At 29.3% G+C, this 21,297-nt stretch overlaps 1 protein-coding gene across 4 annotated transcripts; it reads left to right on the forward strand.

Moving 5' to 3' along the window:
• The first annotated feature begins 994 nt into the window (after nt 1-994).
• LOC116851902 (glutamyl aminopeptidase-like) lies at nt 995-20,871 on the forward strand. 4 transcript variants are annotated; one of them, XM_032831811.1, is made up of 13 exons: nt 11,192-11,308; nt 12,860-13,048; nt 13,618-14,122; nt 15,222-15,659; nt 15,916-16,090; nt 16,222-16,387; nt 17,895-17,979; nt 18,424-18,779; nt 19,006-19,280; nt 19,517-19,701; nt 19,847-20,179; nt 20,278-20,356; nt 20,498-20,871. In XM_032831811.1, exons 3-13 carry the CDS (start codon nt 13,635-13,637, stop codon nt 20,618-20,620), a joined length of 2,703 nt encoding a protein of 900 aa, XP_032687702.1. In that variant the 5' UTR covers nt 11,192-11,308; nt 12,860-13,048; nt 13,618-13,634; the 3' UTR covers nt 20,621-20,871. The 4 variants fall into 4 exon arrangements, with proteins under 4 accessions (XP_032687700.1, XP_032687704.1, XP_032687702.1 ...); XM_032831812.1 differs by having other exon boundaries at nt 11,211-11,232; XM_032831809.1 differs by lacking the exons at nt 11,192-11,308; nt 12,860-13,048; nt 13,618-14,122; ... (8 more) ...; nt 20,278-20,356; nt 20,498-20,871 and adding exons at nt 995-1,162; nt 1,717-2,224; nt 2,950-3,387; ... (7 more) ...; nt 9,557-9,635; nt 9,776-9,971.
• The last annotated feature ends 426 nt before the right edge of the window (nt 20,872-21,297 follow it).

The raw sequence follows: 21,297 nt of genomic DNA on the forward strand, positions 1-21,297 counted from the left end.
CAAATTTCCGTGTTTTTACGTCTAATTGAATACCTGAAAAGAGAAAGGTATTATATAGCCTGGTATCCTATGTTCAATATCTTAACGTACATGTCGAAATACTTTGAATTACCAGAGAGTGCACGTTTTAAGGCAAGATATAAAATTTTATTTTTGTATACAAGTCAACGAGTACCTTATATACATCTTCATTTGAAGGTGTCGAGTAGTTTAGGGATAAAATATATTATTTAAATAATAAGTAAAAAATAATTTTTCTGTCTACGTTTAATGCACCTACATATCTCTTTACGAATGGCATTCAATTTAAAATTCATGGTTCTTTATATGCAGTCTAAAGTTTTGAGAATCTTGGATAGTCTTCTTCAGAAAGTTAAGTACGATGAACTTACTGAGGATAATGATATGACAAAGTCTTTAAGATTATTAGGATTAAAGTGGGCTTGCAAATTCGGTCATACAGTATGCAAGACAACTGCCACCTCTAAACTGTCTCTTTCTTTCCAAAATTCTTTTACGTATGTATAATTCACTATACATAACTAGTAATGATTATAAACATATTGTTTTATATCTCACATACCAGATCACAATATTTAGAGAGAATACGGTTTTAGTTGATTAACTTATGCCAGGAGTTTATATCTTTGATATATGGTACAGAATTCTACCATGGTGGAAGGAATGGGTTTATTGTGCAGGTATAATGGAGGCAGATCCATGGATTTAATGGATGGATCTAATGGATTTTAAGTTATTTTTTGGAGATTTCCACTTTAGTCAGAAACAGTTAATGTTTTTGGCATGTTCCGAAAATGAAAATGCGCTCACTCTTTATTTGGAAATTTTAAGAAAATACAAGCACATTTAGCATATTTTTTAAAAGAGGTATATATGTGTGCGCTTGTGTGCGATTGCGCATAAATACTGAAAGTTATAATTTTGAATTAAAATTTAACGAATTTGTCCGCAGAGATGTTTATACGTATATCTGTAACTAATCACAAGCGATATTTACGTGAAATACTGATAGTTTAAATTGACTAGCTTATACTTCTTATATTTAACAACAATGCATACTAGAGTTTCCATGAGTCAGAAATAATCCGTCCAAAGGATAAGATTGAGCAATCAAATTGTGAAAGCAGAAGATTATCCACAAGTAAGTGATCATGAATCGTAATATTTTCTCTTAATCTTTAACTATGCATTACAGATTTGATTGAATGTACACACTCGTATATTTTAGTTCTGTATTATTCCGCTTTTAGTTGCCACTCTCTTTATATTTATAAAGTTTATCTTACTGAAAGAAGAACTGCTTTTATTATGTAAAAAAATGTATGACCCATATGTAAATTATAAGTGATAATGTTATAGCGAAAAAAAATTTATTATGTAGAATAGGCGAGATTTCGGGAGTTTTATTTTCATATTATTAACATATAGGAAAAGAGATCGCAATAATATCAACGGTTATATCAATAATATGAAAATAAAAGGAAACTCCTTGGCTTCTATTGGTTTGTTGATAATTGTATATTTACTTTAGACTATAAACATATTTTGCCGCTTCTCTAAAAGTTATTGTACTATATCTTTCTATTTCTTTTCCCCCTTTTGCCATACTGAAAAGGGCAAACTATATAATGACTTCTTGACTTTATACTTATAAATACATTGTTTTCCTATCTAACATGTAAATTATTTTGGCAGATATATTCCAAACGATAATGTGTACAACATGCTTAAAACAAATATTATATGTTGTTTCGATATTCAACATGGCCATGGCTATCCAAACAGATGTGGACTATGGAAACTGTGAAAATGTATCATCTGATGAACGTTTACCGGTTACAATAATAGAGCCAATATATTATAGACTTTATCTCCACTTATTGAATCCATTTATTGAATCTGAAATATACGGCGAATCAAACATCGTAATCCACGTTCACAAACCAACCATAAAATTAAGCCTGCATTGTTTTGGATTGGATATATATGAAGGAACAATATTGTTATATTCGAAAACAAAATATTATCCATCGTCTTATCGTTTTTGTACTAAAACACAGATTTTCGACATATTTTTTAATGAGACAATACTTCCTGGTAGATATAACCTATATATGTTTTTCGTCAGTTCGTATAACAAGAAGCCTGGAAATATTATTAGATATCAATATATGACATATGCAGCAGCTGAAACGACTAAAAGGTAAGTGAATATTTAAATTTCGTATATGTGCACCCAGTTTATAGAAGAAATACTTTCGATATCCTATATTTTAATATTATATGTTACACAGTTATATGTTACAAGAATTCTATTATTTATATTAGGTTGCAAAATGGTTTAAATATAGGAAAGTTAGAAATTCACAAAGCTATCAAAATTTAGATTTACTAACGATAGATTTGCAACATGCATTACAAAATAGGACACAGAAATTCCTTATTATATTACCAAAAAACAGGAAGGAAATCGATAAAATTTGCCAAACAACTTTAAAATTTTCTCTTTTCAAATATAAAGTTTAACTATCTGAGTAGACACACACACTGTTAACAAATTCCAAGTACAATGTATTATGAAAATAACTATATGCTGAAATATTCTCGTGAGATATTGATGTAAAACATTGTCATTTATGTAAAAGAAAAAATTTAAAAAATAGTATAGCAAACATACATGAAAAATTCTTTTAGACCTTGCTTATGTGTGGCTTTAGTTTGCAAGAAAATTTAACAGAAATTTATTTGACTTTAGGACTTCAGATAAGCTATTCATATTGCTGCAATGTTTCCTGCTGATTTTCATGACGAACATAGTTATATTCAACTTGTTATTTAAATATTTAGTATTGCGAGGCAAACTGACGAATTTATTTTATGTAACAACTAAAATTGATTTATCTTTACTAAAGTAATATTTTACGTTAGATGGTTTCTTGGAATATTATCGACATCGAACCGTGCTCGAATAGTGTTTCCATGTTGGGACGAGCCGGAAATATACATGCAACATGAGATTATTATCAGGCATTCTGAACAATACCAAGTTATATCGAATACGCCAGTGAAGAAGTTGTTAAATAAACCAATTAATATGTCACTAACATTTTTCCATACTACTAAACCTATAGCTTCAAGTCAAGTGGCAATCATACTGTTTAATAATACGATACAACGTACATTGGACGACGAGTATTTCTGGTATTATATGATGGAAGAAAGGAACATTTTTCGTAAAATTTTGGATACGAAAAATTTTTTGGCAATTTATCTCAAAGTCCGTGATAGAATTATGAAAACAGATCACTTCGTGATTCCAAATCTTCCATACCAGGTTGCAGGAAGTTTAGGAGTTATTACATACAGGTATATAATTCGCGTGCAGCTAATGTTATTATATAATTTGCTGAAATTTTCTACATTAAAAAATTTTATAGTGATGAGTCCTCTGTTATTCAAAAGAATATTACAATATTAAACGGCAGAATATATAACAACAATTCACCTTTTAATGAGACAAAATATTTGTTGGAAACAGTGAAATTCAGGAAGACATTTTCTTCCTAAAATTGCGCTAGATTAAACATATATTTCATTCAATGATATTATATTTATCTTGCAGAGAAGAAAGCATTAAGTACAACAAAAGTATTGATTTTCCTGGTCGTGAAATTAATATCTTGAAGATGGTAGGCGAAGCATTGGCGCGGGAAGTTCTCGTTGAAGTAATATGCCCTTCGTATTTTTCGGTAATTAAGATATTTGCATCCTTCTTCAGTCATTTTGTTATTTTCCAGGTAAGTCTATATTCTTAGCATTACTAAAATGTATTTATGTTTCTACAGGTTGCATTTCACCTTTCTATATTATTAATTCGTACGTTGTTTTTTATATTATATTAAATGATGGCAATAATAATTACTTCTAGGACTCAATTTACTCGTCGTTTATGGATCTCTCCATTGTTCAAACTGTGCAGGGTGCTTTAAACTATGACGTTGATTTCCAAATGGCACCTGTGTCACAGAATAAGTTCTTATTCCCCATTGATGAAATTGATGCAATTCATTACTCTCGACTGTATTATAATAAAGGTAGGATGTAATAAATTCATGTAAATAACCTTGTATAACCTACATAATTAAAGCACCAAAACAAAACTGATTTCATTAAAACTTAATCTCGAACATTTGAACATTTTATATACAGGATGTCTGACTCATATCGTACCAGAACTAATATATAGCTAGAATAGGTCGGGATGAGTAATGGAATCGGTGCCTTTTTTTAAACTACCATGTAAAATTTCGAGTTATTAAATAAAATAGATGGACTAATCACAGCGCGCGACCCGGCAAGCGGGACATACGGCTCGTCGAGGCCGGCGAAGAAATTGGACGATCTAAGACGTAGTCCCCAGCTCTGGGCCTATGAGATAGACCCGCGAGCAATGGTTTATTTTCTTCGCCGGCTGCGGTGAGTCATATGTCCTGCCTGCCGCGCCGCGGCTCTGATTAGCCCATCTATTTTATTTAATATCTCAAAATTTTACGTTGTTTAAAAAATGACACCGTTTCACCTCGACCTATTCTTGCTGTATATTAGCTCTAGATTGCATTCCAAAACGTTCTTTTTGAGGAAAATTTTACTCAATAACTATAGTTCACGTTACATATACTATAGAGTATCGAGTAAAATTTCCTCAAAAAGGACGTTTTCGAATGCAACCCTAGTATGATATGAGATACCCTGTAGATTTTACAAGAGGATAAAATGTTTTTTAATGTAGAAAGCGTGTTTAAAATTAAATTATGTCATACTATTTGTTAAAAATAAACTATGCGATACTATTTGTTAAAAGTAAACTATGTCATACTATTACATTGTTATTTTGTCTTCATCATTATGTAATTTATAAAGAACGTATATATTAACATCTATACACTACGCTTCTTTCTTATTTCGATTTATCATAGTGGGTGTAATACTTCAAATTACTTTATAAATATTTCTTCGAAATGGAGGTATTTCTTAACATATTTGTTTTTAATTAAAACGCGAGAATGTCAGGAATACACTAGTAATAAATTGTTTATGACTGAGGTATTATGAAAACATATAATTTTGAAAAATGGACTAGAAATTTTGTTAATCATGAAACAGCTAATTGTTTAAAAATTTATGATTTCTTTTGTTATACTGTATCATAAAATATCAATTACTATTGATTAAAAGTGAAGTATCTAACTTTATGGAGAAAACATTATTTTTAACGATAATTTTTAAAAAATATATTGTTTTAATGTGAGAAATGTTACCGTCAAAACTGATTTCATTGGTATTTAAAAAATCTGCTAAATACATAGGGCTGCGCAGTTGAAGCGGGAAAACAAAAATTTTTCTTGTCCAACCTCAACACGCACGAATTTTTTATTATATAAAGACTACAGCTGTTTCAATAATAGCATGTATGTGCTACACACAAGCGTGGTACTTTAAGGTTAAGTTAATTTATTCTGTTATATTTATATATTATTGTAGGTGCTGCTTTAATGCGCATGTTTCTGTATTCTCTTGAAAAGCCGGAATATTTTGACCAGTATATTTCGAAATTTGTGGAAGAATGGTGAGTGATGCATGGTAATGCGATAATAATGATTAGTATATTCGAGAAAAATACGCGAATGTCAAATCATGTCTTAATGACATTTTGTATATATGACATTTTGATTAAAAAATATTTTAAATCACGACGCAAGATATCTTAAGATCCTTCTAATAAGTTTGTAAGGCAAATTTGGAATTTTAAGATTTTTTTCAGGCGTCTAAAACGTCATATATATATCATTAGATATATTAGGGTTCTCCAAATTGCAATACAACTTTAACTGGTTTACTAATGACGTATAATTGATTTTGGAGATATCAGTAATGCGTCATTGAAACGTTGTTATGTTTGCTCTAAGATAATATATTAATAAATTGACGTAAATTAAGGCAGTAATTTTCATCCAGATTTTAACCAATGCAACATTCACGAGTGGCCATTAAAGTCAGTTTTTATTTGTTTAGTAACGATACTTCAACCTCCATTGAAGACCTCTGGACTATTGTGTCCAGCGTTTTAACAAAAAACGAGGAATTATACAACAACATAACCGAAATAATGGATACATGGATAACACAAAGGAATTTTCCCGAGGTGAAAGTTTCTCGTGATTATAATAATAATTACGCAACATTTTCGGCGTATAATTGTATCGAAATGAAGTGGATAATACCTATAATTTATATCTCGTTTTCGGGATTTACTTACACGTATGGTGAATCGAAAATAATTTTATTCGACTGTTCAAATGAAGTACACGTGCATGAAATTGATATTTTTAATTTTCTAATAGTCAATAGGAAACAAGTGGGTGAGTATTTATCACGAACTGTTCACGATCTTATGTTTATTTTGAGTAAAATAATGTTTTATATTTTATGATATATATACATAAATCTTCAAATTTTTCTTGTTATTTCTTAGCAAAAAATAGGGAAATTAAGTAGAATTCTTTTCAATTGAAGTAGAAATAATTTCTCAGTAAATATGAATAAAGATATATCACAGCTTAACAGCTTAACAATTGCTTTTAACTGCAGGATATTATCGCGTCAATTATGATTCACAAACTTGGCAAAAGATCGTAGCACTCTTAAACTACAATGATTTTACACTAATTGATGTTGTGAATCGCGCTCAGTTAATTGATGATGCGTATTATTTTGTGATAAATGATAAACTCGAGGTTTCTACGTTCACACGTCTAATTAAATATTTAAAGAGAGAAAGGCATTATGTAGCCTGGTATCCTATGTTCAATATTTTAATGTACATGTCGAAGTATTTTGAGTTACCACAAAGTGCAAATAAGGCAAGTTATAAAACATTCTTTCAGATATATAAATCAACTAGTATCTTGTATGTATCCTCTTTTGAATATATCGAGTGATTTTGGAATATAATATGCTCGTCAACAAAATTATCTCATAGATAAACTCATATCAAAATTTTGCACAACTTTAAATGGGGATAATACCGCAAAACATTATCGTATTTAAAATATTTTTTTATTTTAAAAAGTAAAGTCTGTACTTCAAGGAACATTTATCAGACTTTGAATTTATTCTCTACCCGTCTCGCCGTCTTTTTAAAAGTAAACACGTGTTTCGTCTCCAAACAAATTGCACAATTTGATGTATTCTACGGGATAGAATACATTCTTTTCCGTAAATTTCATGATAATGATCGCAAAATATAGATTTCCCACTGCAATTTAAAAAATAGCGGATATGTACAATTTTTTTCGCGGAGTTGGGCATATCAAAATTACATGTGCATTTTGTTTAAGTCACTTAATTTGATGCACTCTACTGAGTGGAATAAATTTCTTTCACATATCTTATGACAATTATCGTAAAATATTAACATTTTGTTGCAAATAAAAAAATAAAGAAAAGGTGTACGCGACTTTCGCAATGTTGTACGATGTATAACAATGTTAGTTATGCATTATTAACTAGTTACCAGTGATCAATGCACGTACCCACACACGCACATACATATATACATGATTCCGACCAGTAACTTCCCATTGTGCGCATAGGTTAATGTTAATGCTGACGATAACTGTTTAAAAATACGTAGGTATTTCTGATACTCCGTACAACATCGCGGAATAAAATATCGTGCATTTCTTCTTTATTTTTAATTTGCAAAGAAATGTTGATATTTTACTATGATTGCCGTAAGATTTATAAAAAAAATTCTTTCCAATCAGTAGATTGCAGCAAATTAAGCCACTTAAAGAAATGCACAAGTACCCGAGTAAAAATATATCTAATAGAGCAGATTTCAAGACTAGTAGCTAGATAGTAATGACTAGATAAGTTTTCTAGCTAGTCACCAGCTCGTGACTGGCTAAACATTCCTACTCAGTCTTTTGAATGTCAGGAGTATCTAGTGACTATACCAATTATATAGATAGTAGCTAAATGAAAAAGGTTACAAGAAGACAGTAACGAGATAGAAAATTATCAATAAATCCTGAATAGAAATTAGATATTATTACTGTTTAGTAACTGTACCAATTATAGTTACAAGTTACTTTTTTGTATCCAGCTACTAGATAATTTTTTTGGTACAGCCACTAAGAGAATTGAGCGTTACATTCCTAGCTAGTAGCAATGTAAGACCCAATTTTTCTGTGTCATTACTAGACATCAACTAGATTCAATTTTTGTTCGGGTAATTTTGATATGTCGCAACTCTACGAAAAAAATTGTACAAATACGCTATTTTTTTAAACTGCAGTAAAAAATCTATATTTTACAATGGTTATCATGAAATTTACGAAAATGAATATATTCCACCGTGTAGGATACGTCAAATAGTGCAATTTTTTGTGCAACACGTCGCTACTTTTGAAAAGACGGTGGGAATGGGAGAGAATAAATTCAAAATCTGCCAAATGCTCCTTGAAGTAGACTTTATTTAAAAAGAAGTGATTTTAAATACATAACATTTCGAAGTATTACGCTCATTTAAAATTGTGTGAAATTTCAACATGAATTTATGTATGCAATAATTTTGTTGAAGAGTATATATTATCTAAATGGTACGTAATTGGTACAAAATAATTTCCCCATATGCGACCAATGCATCTAAATATGTTATGTCATTACAAATGGCGATCAATTTAAAATTCATGTTTTTTATTAGACGCAGTCGTATATAGAAATATTGAATGGTCTTCTTGAGGAAGTTGGGTATGAAGAAAATATTAACGAGGACGATATGACAAAATCTTTAAGATTATTAGGGTTAAAGTGGGCTTGTAAATTTGGTCATGAACCATGCAAGGGAGCTGCTATGATTAAACTGACATTTTTCATCGAAAATTCTTTAAAGTGTGTGCATTTCACTTTACAATTAGCTGTAACTTGAATAACTTTTTCTGCATCTTGCATGCTATATCATAATATTAGTTTGGAGAAAACATGCTTTTAAATGAGGAATTTTAACATGCTTTTAAATGAGGTGTTTATATTTCTGTTATATATGTCACAGAATTCTACCGTGGTGGAAGGAATGGGTATTTTGTGCAGGTATGATGGTAGCAGATTTACAGATATGGCGTCAGTTTTTAGATAAAAACTCTGGCATCTATAGTCAGGAGCATCTAACGTATTTGGCATGTTCTGAAAATGAATTTGCGCTCCTTTCTTATTTGGAATTTTTATGGAAATTAAAACATGAGGAATTAATGATATCAAACCGCATTAGTACAGATCCAGAGAAGTCATATGAGATTATTATGGCAGCATATCGTTTTTTTGTAAAGAAACATGCAAGGAAGTATGCTGTGCTGAGGCATATCTTACAGAATTATTATACATTACCGTCAACGTAATATTTCTTTCATGTGTATACGCAGTTTATGATGGAATTCTATTTTAGGATTAATAAATTTGATCTTTTTTTTTACAGTATTTTGGGCAGTAAGTCTTCAGTTGCAGTATTGGGTGTCACTATAATGGAATTATATTCCGAGAATAATTTTATACAGGTAAAATTTCTTGATCTTATAGTTACTTCTTTCCGGTATTGTATTAATATATTCTCTAATTAATATTGATTACTGTGTTTCCACACCAATTACAACTGCGAGTTTACATTACTTATGTACATCGAAATTGTTTCCTTTAGGTGAGAGAATTTGTAAAATCAAGTGGAAATTTAACAGAGGGAGAGAAAGATAAAATTGAAATTTTCATTAAGCAACGAAAGATACAATTAGAGAAAATATCCTACTATTTCCGCATATTTGAGAAAGGAGAAAATTAAATTCGTTTATATGATTAGATATTACTGTCAATAAATAAATTAGTGACATATCGAAGAATTGATATAATTGTAATATTGATTGAGTAATAATCGATATTATATATTAGCATCTAGTATAATCATCTGCTATTATATGCTAATTATATATATATATATATATATATATATATATATATATATATATATATATATTATAATATATATATATATATATATATGAATAAATATATATATATATATTTTATATATATATATATAATATTATATATTACTAATAATATTAAATACAATCTAATAATAAATTTTGTATTTAATATGATAATAGCGAGATGTTTGCTTAATTTATTATATTGATACAATATAATATACTGAATCATAAATAGTAAATAATTGCTTGATGATATATCTTGAAATCTTGAAATTTACTAATATGAACTTATATATATTTCTACATTCTTGTATTTATAAATATGTATTACATTATTTCATGGAAAGCTAAATAAACGTTTTTATTACGATGTTCATTGAAATTAATTTGTTGTTTTTATCCACTTTTGTAAAGTACAATAATTGTCAATGAGGTCGCAAGTAACTGCTAAGTTGTGTTTTTGAAATAATTTTTTTAAGTATATAACTGGCTGAGTGCAATTTTTATATGAATGCAATAAATTATGACTTTGCAGATTGTAGAAGAAAGCAAATTTTAAAGATTACAAAGGTTTCCGTACAGTGATAGTCGTATGAAAGATGTAAACATTATAATGATAAATTTTTTCATTTGCATTAATTCATTGCACACATATACTCATACCCTCGACTTTCTTTTCTCTCCTATAACAGTTAACTTGTATGATATATTGTGTAATAGATATTTTGCAAGTTTTGGTAACAAATAATTATAAATAGTTATAAAAGGGAATATCGATATTATATTTAAGAACATCATTCTAACTTGTGCAAAAAATTTCCAAACTCTTCTGCGTAGAACGCAAAATTTTTGTAGAAATTTTAAAAAAATATAAGGCAATGTAGCATATTTCCCAATAGAGATGTGTGTATACGCTCGTATGCGTTTGCGCGTAAATACTGAAATTTATAAATAATTTTAAATTGAAACTTAGCACCTGTTCACAGTATACTTATATCTATATGTATAACTAAATACAAACGATATTTACGTGAGATACTGATGATTTGAACTGGATAGCCTATACTTCTTATATATAACAATAATACGTACTAGAGTTACTATGAGTTAGAAATAATGCGGCGAAAGTATAAGATACGGCAATCGCAAGTACGCAGAGGATTATCCACAAGTAAGAAATCCTGAATCATAAAATTTTCTCTTAAATTTTAAATGTGCTTTACAGATTTTCTTCAATGTACACACTTGTAAGTTTTAGTTCTACAGGGTGTCCCGAATCTCCATGATGACCCTTAGTGAGAACGTAGAACGGATTGAGGTGAGCAAGAAAGTCCTGTGCCGTTTTGCGATATTCGCAATAATAGTCGAGATATTAATTAAAAAAGATTGGTGAATGATCACGCGCGATATAGTAGATGAGCTACAGTGGGGCCGTCTGCCGTTGTATACTTATATATTAAGTCAAACTGAACAAAAAAGTCCTCTACCATTTTGCAAATGACTACATAGATTTTTAAATATTAAAGAAAATTGTTACATTTGATTGTATACCATAATGCATAAATTTTCTTTAATTAATATCTAAAAATCTATATGGTAATTTACAAAATAGTAAAGGACTTTTTTATTCAGTTTGATTTAATATATAAGTATGCAACGGCAGACAGCGCCACTGCAGCCATCTACCATATTGCGCGTGATCATTCACCAATCTTTTTTAATTAATATCCGGACTATTATCGCGAATATTGCAAAACGGCACAGAACTTTCTTGCTCACTTCAATCGGTTCTACGTTCTCACCAAAGGTCATTATGGAGGTTTGGGACACCCTGTATATTATTCCGATTTTATTCGATATAATCTAATAGATTTTCTATTTAATATAATAATAAGGATGTGTTTGTTAGCTTTTATTATAATGATTCAATATTATACTAATCATTAATAATTGCTTGATAATTCATGTTGATATTTTGTAATAAGATTGTAATATGCTATATTCAACATATTTTAATAAAAAAATAGTTTTAACCGTTCAAGTATTTATTCAGATCATTTATCTCTGTATGCGTCACAACTATCGTAGCAGTTTGGTTATTTTAATTTAGATATTTATATTCGTATATTAGAATAAAGTTTTACTGTTGGCGGCATAAAAAAAATATATGTAGTCAACCAGAATTAATTATAGTCACTCAAAATTAATGATGTGTACTTCCAACTTGGTTATTTTAAAGTGCATAGTATCGGTATCTCCTGTTTGCAAATATATATACATATATCGATCACTGTATTTAACTACTTGATGTAAAACAAGTAGGTATCACAATATATCTATTAGAAAGAAGTTAATATTTTTCTGATTTCGTTTTTTATCTGTCCTTAATTTGAAATCATCCATCGAAACAGTAAGTAGTAGAACAATTTTAATTATATAGACGAATAATTGATTTTTTATTTAATGTATATATGATTCAGATAGATATGAAATACTATAATAATGTTGAAGATTTTCTTAGAAATATTGGAATCTGGAAAAATATATGATATACTAGGGGAGACATATTGTTAATATAACAAATCTTTCGACAGAGTATTTAAGAACAACATTCTAATTTGTATACGAAATTTCAAAATTCTTCTGCGTAAGATGTAGAATTTGTGTAGAAATTTTAAGAAAATACAAGCATATTTAGCATATTTTTTAAAAGAGGTATATATGTGTGCGCTTGTGTGCGATTGCGCATAAATACTGAAAGTTATAATTTTGAATTAAAATTTAACGTTTGTCCGCAGAGATGTTTATACGTATATCTGTAGCTAATCAAAAGCGATATTTACGTGAAATACTGATAGTTTAAATTGATTAGCTTATACTTCTTATATATAACAACAACACATACTAGACTTTCCATGAGTCAGAAATAATCCGTTGAAAGGATAAGACTGAGCAATCAAATTGTGAAAGCAGAAGATTATCCACAAGTAAGTGATCATGAATCGTAATATTTTCTCTTAACCTTTAACTATGCATTATAGATTTGTTTGAATGTACACACTCGTATATTTTAGTTCTGTATTATTCCGCTTTGTTGCCACTCTCTTTATATTTATAAAGTTTATCTTACTGAAAGAAGAAATTGCTTAAATTATGTAAAAAGATGTATGACCCATATGTAAATTATAAGTGATAATGTTATAGCGAAAAAAATTTTATTATGTAGAATAGGCGAGATTTCCCGCGGGAGTTTTATTTTATTTTCATATTATTAAGCTATAGGAAAAGAAATCGCAATAATATCAACGGTTATATATAATATCGGTAATATGAAAATAAAAGGAAACTCCTTGGCTTCTCTTGGCTCGTTGATAATTGTATATATACTTTTGACTATAAACATATTCTGCCGCTTCTGTAAAAGTTATTGTACTATATCTTTCTATTTCTTTTTCCCCTTTCGCCATAATGAAAAGGACAAACTATATAATGACTTCTTGACTTTATACTTATTAATACATTGTTTTCCTATCTAACATGTAAATTACTTTGGTAGATATATTCCAAACGATAATGTGTACAACATGCTTAAAACAAATATTGTATGTTGTTTTGATACTTAACATCGCCATGGCTATCAAAACAGATGTGGATTATGGAAACTGTGAAAATGTATCATCTGATGAACATATACCGGTTACAATAATAGAGCCAATATATTATAGACTTTATCTCCACTTATTGAATCCATTTATTGAATCTGAAATGTATGGCGAATCAAACATCGTAATCCACGTTCACAAACCAACCATAAAATTAAGCCTGCATTGTTTTGGATTAGATATACATCAAGATAATATATCGTTATATTCGATAACAAAATATTATCCATCGTCTTATCGTTTTTGTACTAAAACACAGATCCTCGACATGTTTTTTAAAGAGACAATACTTCCTGGTAGATATAACCTAAATATATTTTTCGTCTGTTCGTATCACAAGAAACCTGGAAATATTATTAGATATCATTATATGACATATGCAGCTGAAACAACTAAAAGGTAAGGGAATATTTAAATTTCGTATATGTGCAACCAGTTTATAGAAGAAATGCTTTCGATATCCTATATTTTAATATTATCACTGTTATATGTTACAAGAATTCTATTATTTATATTAGGTTGCAAAATGGCTTAGATATAGGAAAGTTAGGAATTCACAAAACTATCAAAATTTAGATTTACTAACGACAGATTTGCACAATAATACTAACAATAATATTTATAATATAATTAAGAGCAATAAATAATAATAATAAATAATAAGTTTTATTGATAAGTAATAATGTAATAATAATAACAATAAAAGTAATAAGTAATAATAATAAGTAATAATGATAAAAAAATATAAATTATAACATAATTATTGAGCCTATACACTCACTCACACATATAGATGCGCGCGCCCACGCATGTACGCACGCATGTACACACACCCCTCATTTAAATTAAAACTAGTATAAAATATATTTTGTACAAATAGAGTAACATATAATGTATATATAAAAATGTCTGTTACATAATTTTAACATATTTGACTAAAATATATTAAAAATCTTAACTACATATTATTGTAAAAACGCACAACATGCATTACAAAATAGGACACAGATATTCCTTACTATATTACTAAAAACAAGGGAAAAAATCGATAAAATTTGCCAAATAACTTTAAAGTTTTCTCTTTTCAAATATAAAGTTTAACTATCTGAATAGACACACACACTGTTAACAAATTCCAAGTACAATATATTATGAAAATAACTATATGCTGAAATATCCTCGTAAGATATTGATGTAAAACATTTTCATTTATGTAAAAGAAAGAATTGAAAAAATAGCAAACATACATGAAACATTCTTTTAGACCTTGCTTGTGTGTGGCTTTAGTTTGCAAGATAATTTAACAGAAATTTATTTGACTTTAGGACTTTAGATAAGCTATTCATAGTGCTGCAATGTTTCCTGCTGATTTTCATGACGAACATAGTTATATTCAACTTGTTATTTAAATATTTAATATTGCGAGGCAAACTGACGAATTTATTTTGTACAAAAACTGAAATTGATTTATCTTTACTGAAGTAATGTTTTGCGTTAGGTGGTTTTTTGGAATATTGTCGGCATCGAATCGTGCTCGAATAATATTTCCATGTTGGGACGAGCCGGAAATATACATGCAACATGAGATTATTATCAGGCATGCTGAACAATACCAAGTTATATCGAATACGCCAGTGAAGAAGTTGTTAAATGAACCAAATAATATGTCACTAACATTTTTCCATACTACTAAACCTATAGTTTCAAGTCAAGTGGCAGTCATACTGTTTAATAATATGATACAACGTAGATGGTACGAGGAATATTTCTGGCATCATATGGTGGAAGAAAGGAACATTTTTCGTGAAATTTGGGATATGAAACTTTTTTTGGCAAATTATCTAAAAGTCCGTGATAGAATTATGAAAACAGATCACTTCGTGATTCCAAATCTTCCATACCAGGTTGCAGGAAGTTTAGGAGTTATTACATACAGGTATATAATTCGCGTGCAGCTAATGTTATTATATAATTTGCTGAAATTTTCTACATTAAAAAATTTTATAGTGATGAGTCCCCTGTTATTCAAAAGAATATTACAATATTAAACGGCAGAATATATAACAACAATTCACCTTTTAATGAGACAAAATATTTGTTGAAAACAGTGAAATTCAGGAAGACATTTTTTTCCTAAAATTGCGCTACATTAAACATATATTTCATACAATGATATTATATTTATCTTGCAGAGAAGAAAGCATTAAATACAACAAAAGTATTGATTTTCCTGGTCGTGAAATTAATATCTTTAAGATGGTAGGCGAAGCATTGGCGCGGGAAGTTCTCGTTGAAGTAATATGCGCTTCGTATTATACGCTAATTAAGATATTTGCATCCTTCTTCAGTCATTTTGTTATTTTCCAGGTAAGTCTATATTCTTAGCATTACTAAAATGTATTTACGTTTCTATAGGTTACATTTCACCTTTCTATATTGTTAATTCGTACGTAGTTTTTTATATTATATTAAATGATGGCAATAATAATTACTTCTAGGACTCAATTTACTTGTCGTTTATGGATCTCTCCATCGTTCAAACTGTGCAGGGTGCTTTATATTATGACGTCGATTTCCAAATGGCACCTGTGTCACAGAATAAGTTCTTATTCCCCATTGATGAAATTGATGCAATTCATTACTCTCGACTGTATTATAATAAAGGTAGGATGTAATAAATTCATGTAAATAACCTTGCATAACCTACATAATTAAAGCACTAAAACAAAACTGATTTCATTAAAACTTAATCTGGAACATTTGAACATTTCATATACAGGATGTCTGACTCATACTGTACCAGAGCTAATATATAGCTACAATAGGTCGGGATGAGTAATGGAATCGATGCCTTTTTTTAAACTACCACGTAAAATTTCGAGTTATTAAATAAAATAGATGGGCTAATCACAGCGCACGACGCGGCAAGCGGGACATACGGCTCTTCGCGGCCGGCAAAGAAATTGGACGATTGCTCGCGGGATTTTCACACAGTGTCAGATCTAAGACGTAGTCCTCCGCTCTGGGCCTATGAGATAGACCCGCGAGCAATGGTTCATTTTTTTCGCCGGCTGCGGTAAGTCATATGTCCTGCCTGCCACGTCGCGGGCTCTCATTAGCCCATCTATTTTATTTAATAAATCGAAATTTTACGTTGTTTAAAAAATGATGCAGATTCCATTACTCAGCCAGACCTATTCTTGCTGTATATTAGCTCTAGGTTGCATTCCAAAACGTTCTTTTTGAGGAAAATTTTATTCAATAATTATAGTTCACGTTACATATACTATAGAGTACCGAGTAAAATTTCCTCAAAAAGGACGTTTTGGAGCGCAACCCTAGTATGATATGAGACACCCTATAGATTTTACAAAAGGATAACATGTTTTTTAATGTAGAAAGCGTGTTTAAAATTAAATTATGTCATATTATTAGTTAAAAGTAAACTATGTCATACTATTTGTTAAAAGAGAACTATGTCATACTATTACATTGTCATTTTGTCTTCATCATTAATTAGTATCATTAATTATGTAATTTATAAGGAATATATATATTAACTTCTATATACTACGCTTCTTTCTTATTTCGATTCATCGCAGTGGGTGTAATACTTCAAATTACTTTATAAATATTTCTTCGAAACAGAGGTATTTCTTAACATATTTGTTTTTAATTAAAACGCGAATGTCAGGAATACACTAGTAATAAATTGCTTATGACTGAGGTATTATAAAAACATTTAATTTTGAAAAATGGACTAAAAATTTTGTTAATCACGAAACAGCTAATTGTTTGAAAATTTATGATTTTTTTTGTTATACTGTATCATAAAATATCAATTACTATTGATTGAAAGTGAAGTATCTAACTTTCTGGAAAAACATTATTTTTAACGATAATTTTTAAAAAATATATTGTTTTAATGTGAGGAATGTTACCGTCGAAACTGATTTCATTGGTATTTAAAAAATCTGCTAAATACATAGGGCTGCGCAGTTGAAGCGGGAAAACTAAAATTTTCCATGTCCATTCTCAACACCCACGAATTTTTTATTATATAAAGACTACAGTTGTTTCAATAATAGCATGTATATGCTACACCCAAGTGTGGTACTAAAGTGGTTAATTTTAAGTTAATTTATTTTGTTTTATTTATATATTATTGTAGGTGCTGCTTTAATGCGCATGTTTCTGTATTCTCTTGAAAAGCCGGAATATTTTGATCTATATATTTCGAAATTGGTGAATGAATGGTGAGTGATGCATGGTAACGCGATAATAATGATTAATATATTCCAGAAAAATACGCGAATGTCAAATCATGTCTTAATAACATTTTGTTTATGACATTTTGATTAAAAAATATTTTAAATCACGATGCAAGATATCTTAAGATCCTTCTAATAAGTTTGTAAAACATCTTCGGAATTTTAAGATTTCTTTCAGGTGTCTAAAACGTCATATATATGTCATTAGATATATTAGGGTTCCCCAAATTGCAATACAACTTTAACTGGTTTACTAATGACGTATAATTGATTTTAAAGATATCAGTAATGCGTTATTGAAATGTTGTTATGTTTGCTCTGAGATAATATATTAATAAATTGACGTAAATTAGGGCAGTAATTTTCATCCAGATTTTAACCAATACAACATTCACGAGTGGCCATTAAAGTCAGTTTTTATTTGTTTAGTGAGGATACTTTAACTTTCAAAGACCTCTGGACTATTATGTCCAGCGTTTTAACAGAAGACGAGGAATTAGACGACAACATAACCGAAATGATGTACACATGGATAACACAAAGGCATTTTCCCGAGGTGAAAGTTTATCGCAATTATACGCATAATTACGCAATACTTTCAGCATATAATTGCAACGAAATAAAGAGGAAGATACCCATAATTTATACCACGATATCAGATTTTACTTACGTGTACGGTGAATCTAAAATAATTTTATTTGACTGTTCAAAATTCAAAAAAAATGAAGTATATGTGCATAAACTTGATGTTTTTGATATCATAATAGTCAATGTCAAACAAGTGGGTAAGTATTTATTGCCGAATATCCGTGACCTAAAGCTTACTTTAGATTAAGTAACGTTTTATATTTTATGGTATACTTAAATCTTCAAATTTTATTCTTGTTACTCCCTATCAAGAAATAGGGAAACTGACAATTAAGTAGAATTCTTTTCAATTGAAGTAGAAATAATTTCTCAGTAAATATGAATAAAGATACATGACAGCTTAACTATTGCTTTTAACTGTAGGATATTATCGCGTCAATTATGATTCACAAACTTGGCAAAGGATCGTAACACTCTTAAACTACAATAATTTTACACTAATTGATGTTGTGAATCGCGCTCAGTTAATTGATGATGCGTATTATTTTGTGATGAATGATAAACTCGAGGTTTCTACGTTCACACATCTAATTAAATATTTAAAGAGAGAAAGGCATTATGTAGCTTGGTATCCTATGTTCAATATTTTAATGTATATGTCGAAATACTTTGAATTACCAGAAAGTGCGCGTTTCAAGGCAAGTAGTAAAACATTATTTTGTATATAACATAAACATTATTTTTGTATATAAGTCAACGAATACTTTATGTGCATTCTTATTTGGAGATGTCGAGTGGTTTAGGGATATAATATGTTATTTAAATAATATATAATAAATAAGAAACAATTTCTCTGTATACGTTCGATGCATCTACATATGTTATCTCTTTACGAATAGTATTCAAATTAAAATTCATGTTTCCTTACATGCAGTCATTCGTGTTAGAAATCTTGGATAGTCTTCTTCAGAAAGTTGGGTACGATGAACTTACCGAGGATAATGATATGACAAAGTCTTTAAGATTATTAGGATTAAAATGGGCTTGCAAATTAGGTCATACAGTATGCAAGACAACTGCCACCTCTAAACTGTCTCTTTCTCTCCAAAATTCTTTTACGTATGTATAATTCACTATACATAACTAGTAATGATTATAAACATATTGTTCTACATCTCACATATTAGATTACAATATTTAGAGAACATACGATTTTAAGTGAAGAACTTTTGTCAGGAGTTTATATCTTTGATATATGTTACAGAATTCTACCATGGTGGAAGGAATGGGTATATTGTGCAGGTATGATGGAGGCAGATCCAAACGTGGGTTTTAAGGTTTTTTTTGTAGATGACGGCATGTTTGATCAGAAGCTGTTAATGTACTTGACATGTTCCGAGAACGAACATATACTCGTTGCTTATTTGGATAATTTGTGGAGCTTACAATTAGAAAACTTAAAGTTAACGTACTGTCTAGATCTAGTAGAGGGATATGAGATGATTATTGCTGCTTATCGTTCTTTTGTAAAGAAGCATGCAAGGAAGAATGCTGTGTTGAAGCACATCTTAGAAAATTATGATAAATTACCGTCAACGTAATACTTTTAAATATCTATGCTGAGATTATGATCAAATTAGTGAATTCTGTATTAGTAAATTTTATATTAATTAATGTGACCTGTTGTTTCCATAGTATTTTGGGCAGTAAGTCTCCAGTAACAGTGTTAGGTATTACTATTCTGGAATTATATTCCGAGGATAATTTTAAACAGGTAAAATTCTTGATTCTATATTCCATAGTTATTTCTTTTCAGTATTTGAATAGTTTATTTTCTAATTAATTCTAATTATTTTTTCACATCAATCTATTGTGATTTTATATAATCCATGTACATTGAAATTGTTTTCTTTAGATAACAGCATTTGTAAAATCACCCCGGAATTTCACAATGGAGGAAAAGAGTATAATTGAAATTTTCGTTAAACGTAGGAAGATAGAGTTAGAGAGAATATCTCACAATTTCCGCATGTTTTGAAACAGAAGGAATTGATTCTTTTTCATAATTAATTGAGTCAACAAATAAATTCGGACTCATCGACGAATTGAAGCAATTGTAATAATGATCCAATAACCGATATTATATATAAGCATTTAATATAATCATCTGATATTATTAATAATATTAAATATAATCTAGTAATGGATCTTATATTTAATATAATAATAAAGATGTTTCCATGCTTTTATTATAGTGACTCAATATAATAAATTATATATAGTAAATAATTGCTTGATGATTCATGTTCATATTTTGTTCTCCTCTATAGAAAACATGTAACCGTTGATATTTTTTCGATCTTTTTTCCTATATGTCAATAATATGAAAAAAAATTTCTGCCTTGGCTTTGATAAACATTATATAGCTTTGATAATACGTTGATAAATGTATATATACTCCTGACTATAAACATATTCTGCCGTTTCTGTAAAAGATATCATATTTTTCCATTTCTTTTCTCCCCTTCACTATAATCGAGAAGACTAATTGTACAATGATAAAACTGTACAATGATAACCGTATATTGACTTTCTCAATTTGCACTTATTTGCATATTGTTTTCTTATATAGTATGTAAATTACTTTCGCAGATATATTCCAAACGATGATGTGCACGATATGCTTCACACAAGTATTGTATATTGCTGTGATAC

This window comes from Odontomachus brunneus, unplaced genomic scaffold (genome assembly GCF_010583005.1).
Source record: "Odontomachus brunneus isolate Ranch 3 - 2012 unplaced genomic scaffold, Obru_v1 Obru_scaffold_196, whole genome shotgun sequence".
In the NCBI taxonomy this organism is placed as follows: Eukaryota; Metazoa; Arthropoda; class Insecta; order Hymenoptera; family Formicidae; genus Odontomachus; species Odontomachus brunneus.